General features: G+C 42.5%; 1 protein-coding gene across 2 annotated transcripts in view; it reads left to right on the top strand.

Annotated features, from left to right (window-relative positions):
• LOC121179249 (retinoic acid receptor gamma-A-like) overlaps positions 1-12,025 on the top strand; it is a 33,478-nt gene that overhangs the window by 16,695 nt on the left and 4,758 nt on the right. Inside the window, exons 1-5 of one of the 2 annotated variants that reach the window (XM_041033972.1) lie at positions 83-773; positions 10,760-10,908; positions 11,216-11,357; positions 11,497-11,660; positions 11,804-11,980. In XM_041033972.1, coding sequence (XP_040889906.1) covers positions 629-773; positions 10,760-10,908; positions 11,216-11,357; positions 11,497-11,660; positions 11,804-11,980 — 777 coding nt within the window. In that variant the 5' untranslated portion in view covers positions 83-628. Of the gene's footprint in view, positions 1-82; positions 774-10,759; positions 10,909-11,215; positions 11,358-11,496; positions 11,661-11,803; positions 11,981-12,025 lie in introns of those variants that run through there. The other variant, XM_041033971.1, reaches the window with a different exon arrangement.

Raw genomic sequence — 12,025 nt, 5'->3', positions numbered from 1 at the left:
GAAAGAGTCGAGGGAGGCGAGAAGTGTTTGTTTTCATTTGCTGAATATGAAATATGAAGAAGTGAGTTGGAAAACTTGAAGGAGAAAAGAGGGAGGGAAAGAAAGTTTGTTGTATGGCCACTCAGAAAGCAAGTACACACCCCCCTCAGGCTGTATGTCCCTCCCTCTTCTTCTTCCTCGACCCCACCTCCTTTTTCTCTGCTGAGGGAGCATGCAGATAGTTGGCCGTGTCTGTGGTGGAGTGTGAGAGGCCCAGAGAGCCGGCGAGAGGGGAGCATAGATCAGTTACAGCAGGCAGGAAAGCAAGTGACCTGGGAGCAGAGAGTGTAAAAGTAGTTTGGGTTGTAGGACAGAAGTAAGGCAAAAGAAAGAAGAGTCAGAAAGAGGGGATTTTGTCCATTTGTCCATTACTGAGTCTGGAAGAGACAGGACAGGCAGTCAGGGGGCAGTGGCAGGGGCAAAGACAGACAGACAGACAGACAGACAAGGAACACCTGGACCAAGCAGGGCATTGAGTTACTTTGAGTAACAGGAAGCTTTTTCTGAGTTTTTACAGCCACTCTCACTTAGCACGACTGCAGAACAATAGCAGAGGACTGCAGTTGTGTTGCTGTGATTTGAGAGGAGCATGTTTGACTGTATGGAGGCTCTGGGGCTGGCCCCGCGGCCCCTCTTTGATGTATCCGGACAAGGGTCCTGCATGCTAGGGAAGGCCACCCCTTACTTCTCCGGCCTGGACCCCTTCGCCTGGGCCGGGACCAGCAGCATTCAGTGTGAGTACTCTATCCTGTCCATCAGACTGCGAAATAGCAGCTGTGCGTGTTAGTGTGTGTGTGTGTTCTTATCAGAGTCCTAGTTTTGTTATCATAGAGCTCTCTCCACAGGAAGAGTCAGATTCCTTTCGATTCTATGTCCCATTCTCACCCCACAGTTTGTTTGTTTATGTGCTTAGTGCGCTTTTGTGAGTGTGAGTGAGTGAGTTGGGGAGTGCATATTTATACATCATGGTGTTTGTTTTCTTTATGAATGACTTCACATGATTGACAGCTTTTTTAAACAATGAGGGACCTGACCCGACGATGTGTCCAGAAAACAACAATCGCCGACGTCCAGAACAGAAACAGCACTGACAGATTTAAGGCAAATGTGCCTGGAAATCACATGGTTGTGATTTGGCCAATAAACTCAAACACAGAGTCACAGTCAGCTGGAAACAGATAGTTTACCAGAGATAAATGAAAATGTTAATGGATGGAATAATTTTACCCCGTGAGCTTTTGCTTGTACAAAGATTTAATTTGTGCGGGTGTTTGTGCAGTTGGAGGAAGTTACTCAAAGCTAGAATTCAGCAATATTCCCCAGAAAAAAAAAAAAAAAAAAGATGACTGCAAAAATGAGAGGTTGATTGCTAAACGCTAAAGTGTGAATCACTTGACATGTAAGCACTCCCTGTTTCCTAACTCCACGGGCTAGACATTCTTTTCACAACTCCTCAAAAGACCTACCTGAGTAGACAAGGCACAGATTGCATCAGGTGTTAAAATACAGTGTTGAAAAAAAAAACCCTAATAGCCACACAGAAACAGTCACACAGACAAACACTGCAGAGATAAATGAGAAAAATACTCTCTATCTGGCAAAAATAATAAGCAGACCTTTTGTTATTGTCATGGAGTCCATTTTCAGACTCTCTGATTACACTTGGCTTTGTGGCTTGGAAAATCAAACATTGACTCTATCTATCTATAGAAACTGACTTGCTGAAGTCTATTCACATGTGTCACCCAACTGAGCACACAATTTTGTTTTGTTTTTTTTATTTTCTAAACCGACATCCTCTCCACTGTACTGTGCTCAAAGTGCACACGGTTTGGGATGTCCCCACTGAGCACCTTAAGTCTATTTATCTCAGTAATTATTTAGATGCCAGGGTATCAAGATCTGTCAAGTCCACAGTGCTCTCTAATGATGATGCATGAGCAGTCAGGATGACAAACACCACAGCAGGGCCTGTTTCAGCTCGCTAAGGAGCTTCACCAGATGCCAGGCTGAAAGACAAATGTCCACAAATGGTCATTAATCATGTTTTCTTTGCATAAAAATCAGCTTAGTGTCTTTTTTTTTTTAGCTGTGAAAGCTGCAGGTCTAGAATTGTCCAAGAAAATGCAGGTATTCAGATTTTCTTTTCTTTCATGGTATTATAGAACCAAAAAAATATTCCCTGACTGACCAGTGAATGACCTGTTAACATTAATGGACACTAACATGCAAAGAGCTGTTGCAAAGTTATTCAATTTTAACATGCACCTTTATTTCATTTTCAGCAGCAGAGCTTTTGACTTAGCTGATCTTTTCTAAACGTATGGCTGGACTACAAATCCCACTGCTTCATTGATTAGTCAGTCAACAGAATTATAAATGGCAACAACTTTGAACTTTTTTTCTGGCTACAGCTTCTACAATTGGCTTTCTCTGTTTTCCATCATTGTAAACTGAAGATTTTTGGGGGTTTGGTTGAACAAAACAAGACATTATTAAACAATTAATTGAGAAAATAATAGGCAGATCAGTCAAGAATGAAAAAAATTATTGACACATAATTTTTATATTCTCATGAAATATTACTCACCAGTCATGGGATTCGGCTATTACACACCTTTCTACAATTCCTGGTAGTATCATTTTTTTTTTTTAAATCAATTTCTGTCTCACTAAGGGTCTACAAAAAATACACAATTTTATGATTAAGCTTTGGAGTCTACGTCATTTGACATTTGTAAAATTTCAAGGAAAGAAAAATCTACTTTCTTTTATATTCCCCGTGGTGGAAAAGAAAAATGCCACTGACCCTTTGACATTGACTGTTTTGGTTTATTGTCCATACCAAAACTGTACCTGCTGAACTGACACCAGTGGGATTATGAATGTAGTGAAAGCGTAATCCTGCAAACTGTTGCATAGTTGGTGACCAGCCCTCACTGGAAAGTGAACCAAAATGAGTAGCTTGCTTCTTCAGCAATGCTTTCAGTGAAACTGTTTTGTGTGAAGATGTTAAATTCCTGAGAGTATTTTGGCCTCTGTGTCTTTTTGACACACTCTTTCTCTCCCGTGTGTGTGTGTGTCTTAAAGGGTGAGTGGGTGGGGGGGGGGGGGGGGGGTCATCTTTTCCTGTGTTTTTTTTTTATGTGAGGCCGTTCAGCACCTCTCTGCCTTCCTTTGTTTCAACGTCAGGAGGCATTAAAGGGAGCAGGGACATGCCAGAGTCTGTCCACTCTCTGTGTCACGCAGCCTCTTTCGCAGTGGGGGAGAGTTTCTCCTTTATATGTGACATTTGTTTTTCTCCTCTTTTCAAGATCCCCTCTTCCTGCACTTCACCTTCCCTTCCAATAGTGTGTGTTTATTCTTCTCCCACACATGGCTCAGCTTACATGCCGTGTGTTGTGTAACCAAGAGCTTTTAATGATTCAATTACAATTACAAAGGGTCAATTAAGAGATTAGGCGGTGCGTAGGGGCATGGGCAGTTAAAAGAGCCAAGGACTGAAGGAAGAGTGGAGGGATGAAGTTGGATTTGGAATTAAACCCCCCGCAACTCTTTGTATGTTGGTGTTCTGGACCTTGAGGGGAAATGCTCTCCTTTTCATTCAGTGATAATCTGCCTTTTTTCTGGCACCCTCTTTTCCTTAAATGGGTTCTTCAAAGCCAGTTTAACAATGGATAATCATATCATCACATAGGAGGAGAACAGCTTACATAATACAATGGGGAGATGCTGTTACTGCCAATAGCTGATAAAGAAAGAAGATTTGTGCCTGATGTAAGAGATAAAAGATAAGTAGCTGCAGAGGATGTCTGTATGCTGTGTTTCTTGGACTAGAGGGGATGATTATTTTTGCCTGTACTTGCACCAGTGTCAGTAGTCTTCAATAAAACTTTTAAAATCTGTGTCACTAGGTTATGTACTACTGGCTGGCAGAGCCACTCCGCAGCTAGATCAATACTCTAATTATTGGATCTTACTTGATAATTCAATTAATTAATCTAGACTGCATAAATGCAGTTTATTTTGATTCAAGACAGTTTTATTTATTTATTTAGTGCCAAACCATAACATACATTATCTCAAGGTACTTTACAATGTTACAAGAGAGAAACCCAACAGTTCCCACCATGAGCAAGCACTTGGCAACATTGGAGAGGAAAAACTTCCATTTAACAGGAAGAAACCTCTGTCAGAGCCAGACTCAGGGTGGGACGGCCGTCTGCCTCAGCCGGTCGGCTTCCATTCCACCCTGCAAGTAAGAGACTTTGCGCCAAATTGTTCTGTGAACTCAGATTTATAAATAAATTTAAAAAATGAACACCAGCTAAAATTCAATTTGACCAAACTTCCTCTTTTTTTTTCTTGCAGCTTAAATAAGATGTTTCCTGTTGATTGCCCCATTCCTCACACTCAAATCATATCATGTCAGACTATTCAGTTGTAGTGAACCGTGCACAACACTTTAATCAAATTATTACTCTAAACTGGATATTTGCAGTAATCAGGTTACAGTTTGTGTGTTAACATACTACATTGACCTTTGACCCTGAACACACACGACAAATATTGTATGTTATGGATAGTTGGATCCAGTTGGCTGATGGAGCCGTGTTTCAAATTTAAAATGATTTTAATAGGATTTTTTTTTTGCAATTACAGGGCTCTTCTAAAAGCTGCAGGAACAGAGATAGTCCCAGGCTGCTGATTGGTGGATGTGCTTGAGTAAAAAAAAGCCTGAAATCAACTTCTTAGGAGTTTCAGTGGGTTGCGTTCGGACTTGTCTCTCCGATTGTGGCGTGGCGGCTTCCAACCATGTCTCCACCACACCACATTAATTTTGATGATGGTGAACTATTAGTGTGTCTGATGAACTATTTGTCAAATACACTAGTTGCAAAACTGTTGTTCAACTGACAAAACATGTTTTTAAAGAGCTACTTTCAAAGTTAAAGCTTTTAAAGTGAAAAGCATAGCCAGACCATCAAGTTCTATTATACAGTAAATGACAGGATTAAACTTTTCACCTCATTGACATGCATGATTAACAACTTAATTATTTCCTTGCCTGTAAAAAAATGCCTGTAATTTAGTCATTCAAAATCCTGAGGTTAGTAACACATGATGTATAGGATGAGGGGCCATGCTGGCTCCCAGTATCATATTGAAGATGCCTGGTATGGAGGTGGGAGCCGACTCTGACTCTGTGATATCAAAAAAGGGCAAAAATAGAAAGTTGGGTTTATTGGGTGTTATAAAAAAGAAAAGGCAGCTTTTATGTATGATGATGAATGGGAAGGACAAACCCAGATTTAACAACCTGTCCCATAAATGCACCCACCCCCTACACTCTGCAGACAAAGCTGAACTCTGTGACTATGGGGGAAGAAACAAAATACAGCAGGAATCTGGTTTTCCAAGAAAAAGCCTTGCCATGCATCACACATGGTCAAGCTCTACCACTCTACCACTGAGCTTTCTTGACTATTTATTTTATGCTCAAACTTTCCTCAGAACATCTGAAATTGCAGCTCAAGCTTTACAACTGTTTAAGAGTTTGCAGGTTTGAGGATTTCTGTTTTTCTTATTAGGCTTGTGCAAATGTATGCATGCCTTTTTGCATGGTGGCTTGTGTGTTTGTGTGTGTGTGTGTACTTTTTAAGTGTTTGGTGCTGCTGTTTTTATGGAGCCATCTCCTGGACAGTAGCCTGGTTTTCACAGCCTTTCCTTTAAAAGGCGCTGCCAGTGACAGGAAGGGCTCCTCCTCCCGCCAGGGCAGGAAGGCAGGAGGAGGACAGAGGGGGGAAGAGGGTTATTATCGAGGGTTGAGCTGGGGGGAGGGCAACGTTGGGGGGGGGGGGGGGGGGGGGGCTGGTATTGAACTTAGAACAGCTGATGAAAGGGATTGTCACTCAGGTCTCCCCCATCTCCTCCCTGCTGTCATGGTAATTACTCACTCAGCATATTTGAGGCTGAAACTCTCCCCCCACTGTTTATCTGCTCAAGTACAGTGACTTTAAACATGACTCATCCATTTTATGATGTAAAACATAGACCATGTCATGAAAGCTGAATTTAATTTAAGAGTTGCATTAACTTTGCTCTTTGAAATCAACTTAACCAAGACATTTATGTGTTATGGCTATTCAATAAAACGAAGGACACTTATTCCTCTGTTTTCCTCCTTCTTTCTCCTCACCAAGTTTGTTTCTGTGAGTGTTGTTGCACTGAAAACCATCATACGCTGTCCACTCGACCCGTGGTCCCATGCAGCAGCATGCACACACACACACACACATTCACATGTACATTCCACAGCATGCTGCTGAACATTTTGTGAGGCAAGAAGTTATGTAAAAGCTGAGTTTGTCATCCAAATTCATCCTTTGAAGACTCTGTGCGAAAGAAACATGAGCCAAAATTGCCCTTTTGCTGTCTTTTCACAAACGTATTTCTCAGATTTCTGGTTGGGCTCAGAACAAAACAAATGAAAAATGATCATAGCTATAGTTTAGGCACTATTAAACTCTTCGTGATGATTCCACAGTTCTTGGCAATATCCTCCACTCCTCCTCCTCTAGTGTGAGGCTCTGTGGAGCCCCCCAGGCCAAAGTCTAGTTCAATGAGATGTGAGATGTTGGCAGGTTGAGTCAGGCTGAAGGCCCTATAGGCCATATGTCACACTGTGTCGTCCACACAGCCACTCCGAGAGGAATGGAAAGACACCTTCAATATCAGTGTAAAACAAACCACATGCTCACTCTGTTCCTGTTGTTTGTGGACTGTATGTACATTCAGGCTATAGAATTTAAACAGCTATAGCTTGATGACACACGATGTCAGTCACCTTGTTTTCATTCTCACGTATTCGTTAATACAGAACGACAGATCAGGTCTCTCTTGTTGAAACATCAGCTTTCTCACCCATAATAGATCAGTGCTGTAGCTCAGCAGTGGTAGATGGGAGCTGGTCTTGCTTTCTAAAGCCTAAACAGGTTCGTTTTCTCAAACTCATGGAAAAAAAACAGAACAAATACAACAATTTTGAGAGGCAGTAGCTGTGTCTCAAATCCATACTACATAGAATTTAAGGTTTGAGAATATGTTGTGTTCTCATTCACAGTATACAGACGTTAAAACCGGCTGCTGAAACAGTGTACTATTAAGGTAAATACTGTATACATTTAGTATGTAGTGAGTACTTGGGCCAGGTAGTCAGAGTAGCTGCTGTTCCTGCTTTCATGTTGCCATATTTTTTTAGTCATTCTTGTCAGACAATATTTTTTTATAAAACAGGTTTAGTAAACTTTACTTGGGGAACATTCTGATTCCTTGAGTTTCAAGAGGCTCAGGCACCAGAGCTGATAAGGAAGGTTTCTGCTTTCAGAGGGGCTTCTGTTGTCTAAACAGGGATGTGCTGAGCTGACAACAAACACTGAGTAGAAGGAAGAGGAGGATGGTGGGAAAGACACAAAGAAACGCGAGTAGATCAGGTGAAGTAATAATAAGGAGTACTATTGAACATTGACTTAGGTGGTAGAAGCTAGAAGTGGAGTTTCTTGTAGCTACACTGTGAGTAGATGAAGTTCAAAGTGTAAAACAGGGGGAAAAACAGCCTTCCAGAGGACCATGAAAAACTAGAGTGGTTAAATGTATGGTTTCGATTGCATGTGAAGCACTGCACTGCATCAAGGTGGCTGATGAAACTGATTCACGCACGTCATCCCGTCTCTTCTGTGTCCAGTAGCGGTGTGCTGATTGATGTTGTGACACGCTGAGGGGCGAGCTGTAAGTTAAGAAGAGAGAGGTATTTTTCTCAGGCTGAGGCGCTGAGGCTGAGCTCAGTTCAGGGTGATGACAGCTGCTGACAGTTTTTGGCTCCTCTCCCTTTTTCTCCACGCCAGGTAACGTCCCCCTCCACTCCCCTTCTCCCTCACCCCTCCTTCTCTGTTGCTGCCTTCAGCCCAGCGTCTCTCGCCCTGTCTCTCTCCCTCATGTTCCTATTGAGTCACAACCCTCCTCGCCCACTCTCACCACCCTCAGACGGTGTCAGTCATTACCTTTCCTCTGGCGCCAGATGCAGCTTCCTCGTTTCAGTGGGAGCCATTTTCCTACTTGTTCTCTCAGGGCCGCTTTTACATTGTCAGTGTTAGTGTATAAACAGAAAACAATGATCGAGTTACAGTGCCACTCACTCAGCTCCACCCCCTTTCACTTCACCTTCCACACCTGGACTCTAATGCCCCAAAAGTGACTACATAATAGTATTTACCTTCTGCTCACCAAGCAGCTCTGTGTTAACTCATAAACCTGTGAGGGAAACATGATACTTTCTCCAGCATACTTGAAATAATTTCAATTCACTTATGTAGTTGAAGATTAATTTTCTGTCCGTCAAGCTGTTTCAAGCTACATTTATTTCATTGCAGTTTCCAAGTATCAGCCGTTCTCACAAGTGAACCTGAACATGAATTTGTTCATTCTTCATTAAAAAAGAATAGTTTATTCAGTATTTAAGATGAAAAAATAAAATTATGAGACTTGTAAACATTCAGAGATGCTTGCTGTTTGACTCTGCATCTTTGTTATGAAGTGCAGAAATCACTGACTGAAAAATGTAAATGAAAAATGTCAGTATTGTGAAATACAGCTACTGGGAGGGTAAAAACAAAACAAAACCATGTATTACAAAGTAAAATAAAGAGGTTGGCAGCACAGAGTGATTCAGTTATAACAACACATTAGGCAACTGAAAACTGGCTGCACCACTAGGCTGCTGGTTATGTTTGTGCTGCTGTTTGATTGTAGGGAATAAAAGGAACAATTTAATGTTAATGTCAGCACACTATATCTACGTTTTGAGTTGTAATCTTTTAAGAAGGCCTTGGAGTATATATTTGCTGTGCACCATTTAAAAATGACAGAGGGAATTTAAAACAATAACAGAAATGTCCAAATTTATGCATGTGTCATCAAAAAAATTCATGGCTGGTGGTGTGCCGCAATCCCAGTTGGTGTGTTTTGCTTATGCATTTCAGATTATGCTCACAGAGAGAGATGATGTCCCCACTGAGTCATATATACACTTCTATTAAAAAATTACATACATGTATACAACTGTGTCAAAACCTGGCACACACACAACACGATTATTAAATTAAAAAAAAAAACATGGTTGATTTCTCATTTCCTTAAAACATGTCATGATTAAAGAAATGTTTTATCATGTTTGAACACGTTTGTGAATTTTAAAACAAGCTGCTGGTCGTGTACTTAGCAATGGCCTTCTTCAGTCAAGGTCAAAGTTAAATGGTCAGGATTTTATTTAACCCCTCGGCCACTGGGAAGTTTCTGTCCTCTGCCTCACCTCCTTCTCTCCCTTTCTTTCTCTTTTCATTTTTCCCCTCTCTGTTTTTATTAGATTATTCCTTTGTGCCTTTGCCTCTCTGTTTTTTGAAACCTTACCACTCTTGTTAATGACAAGCTGCGGGTTCAGGTTGGGGTTGCTGCAGTGGGGTGGGGGCCACATTTGGTTCAGTCCTGTGCTATCCATTGAAGGTGACAGGAGGGGCTGTGACTTTGGGTTTTTGACCCCAGATTCTTTATTTTTACTAGGAAGGGATCCAAGGATGGAGCTGTTGATGTGAATAGCTGTCCAAGGTGACTGGATCCCAATAAAGAGACCATCAGCCTGGCCGGGGGCCTCCTTCCCAGCCCAGACACAACCTTTATAGGGCCAGCTTATGAGCCTGGGCAACTATTAAACCCTGTCCAGCCTGCACTGAGGAATTTAGGGCCAGGAAACAAGGGAGTGGGGGTGGGAATGGGCAGAGGGAGGTGAAGTTGGGGTGACTGAAGGTGAAAGTTGAAAGGCACGTTCGGAGGAATTTGGTTGTTCTTTAGTCATCACCTTTAAATCTGTACCAGGCGTGTTACTGTTGTGCTCATCTGTTTTAATCTGAGTGTGAGGCACCACAGTTTCGATCAGTTGGACAAACTTGTCTCTGCGGCTGTTTTACATTGTTTGTTCTGAACGTTTTCATTAGCAGCAGTTGAATGACTTTGCCTGTGGCCGGCAAATGGTGTTATACAGTGTGCCATTTTCTTTAGAGGGACAGCGAGAGGGAACAGGGGGAGACAGCCGTGTCTAATAAACACACCGCCTCTGTTTGTTCACATGGAGCTGGAGGTATATAGCCAGGTCTGGTTGGACAGCCTTTCAAATAAAAATGTGAGCCTGTGCATGTGTGCATGTGTGTGCTCAAAAAACACACACACACACACACACACACACACACACCCACGCACAGGCACGCACAGATGCAAAAATTCAGATGTCAGTCAAAAAGTCAACAGAGGTATGCTGCTCCCCCACTCACCAGTAAATGGAGAAGCCAATCAAATCTCAGCTGCCAATCAGCATTTTATCAGCAGGGCCATCTGGCCATCAGCTAATTGTGTCTCTTTTAAGGCTGTCAATCAGCAGAGTCCCCCCCACCCCTCCTCCTTTTTCTCTTAAAAATGTCTGCCTTTGAGCTTGCCTTCTGGCTCCAAGGGGTGGCCTGCATGGGGTCGGGGGTTGTTTGTTGACCAGTCTCTCTTAATCAGTTGTTGTATTAGCTTTCATCATAGTTTCAAAGACTTTAAGAACTTATGTATACAAGATGCTCTGATATAATAAGAGGCCTTAAATGATTCTTTTTTTCCCCTCTCTCTGCAGCGGTGGAGACCCAGAGCACCAGTTCTGAGGAGATGGTGCCCAGCTCTCCATCTCCTCCTCCCCCTCCTCGGGTCTACAAACCCTGCTTTGTGTGCCAGGACAAGTCATCTGGTTATCACTATGGAGTGAGCTCCTGTGAGGGCTGCAAGGTAAACGAAGCCAGAGACACATTTAGTCACATAAAAGGTTTACAGGACATGTATGAATTGAACAGCTGATGTCCACTAAAAAGAAGGCCCGAGTGAGAACCTGATGTTCAGCTGGAGCCTCGAAACAGATGTCAGCACTGCACAGCTGTAATGTTTGCTGTTGTTAAGCTGCCCTCTAGTGTATCCTTACTAATACTGCATAACATGCATGTAAGAGTTTGCTCTGTGTGACCTACAAATGGGAGAAATTTGATATTTAAAGATCAAAATGAATTAGAAAATGACATTTTCTTTTTATCAATTTCAGGGCTTCTTCAGGCGCAGTATCCAGAAGAACATGGTGTATACCTGCCACAGAGACAAGAACTGTCAGATCAATAAAGTGACCCGCAACCGCTGCCAGTACTGTCGGCTGCAGAAGTGCTTTGAGGTTGGCATGTCCAAAGAAGGTGAGTGATCATAAAACAGTAAGGGGCTTTGGGGCAAATAATCCTTTTCATGATTTTCCCTCAACTATAAAGGAATGGCATAAGGGGAGATGAGCTTTTTGAAAGTGCAACGGATTGTGTTAACCGTATCTCCTTGCAGCGGTGCGTAACGACAGGAACAAAAAGAAGAAGGATGTGAAGGAGGAGGTGGTGCTGCCAGAGAACTATGAGCTGAGTGGAGAATTGGAGGAGCTGGTTAACAAAGTTAGCAAAGCTCACCAGGAGACCTTTCCGTCTCTGTGCCAACTAGGAAAATACACCACAGTGAGTTTTTTTTTTTTTTCAATCACATGTACCCCTAAACACTCACAATCCACTCAAGCAATAGCTCACTGCTTTGCCACAAGAACAAAGTATGAACTCTGCACAGCCACACAGACAGAAGTGTCCCTCTTTCTCTCTCCCAGAATTCAAGTGCTGACCACAGAGTACAGCTGGACTTGGGCCTGTGGGATAAGTTCAGTGAGCTCTCCACTAAGTGCATTATAAAGATTGTGGAGTTTGCCAAGCGGCTACCAGGCTTCACTTCGCTCACCATCGCTGACCAGATCACCCTCCTCAAATCTGCATGCCTGGACATCCTGGTACCAACCACATGCTCGTATTACTCCTTTAACCTTTTCCCCTTC

The sequence above is a fragment of the Toxotes jaculatrix genome, chromosome 3, assembly GCF_017976425.1.
Source record: "Toxotes jaculatrix isolate fToxJac2 chromosome 3, fToxJac2.pri, whole genome shotgun sequence".
Classification (NCBI taxonomy): Eukaryota; Metazoa; Chordata; class Actinopteri; family Toxotidae; genus Toxotes; species Toxotes jaculatrix.
This window is presented reverse-complemented; position numbering and strand designations above follow the sequence as displayed.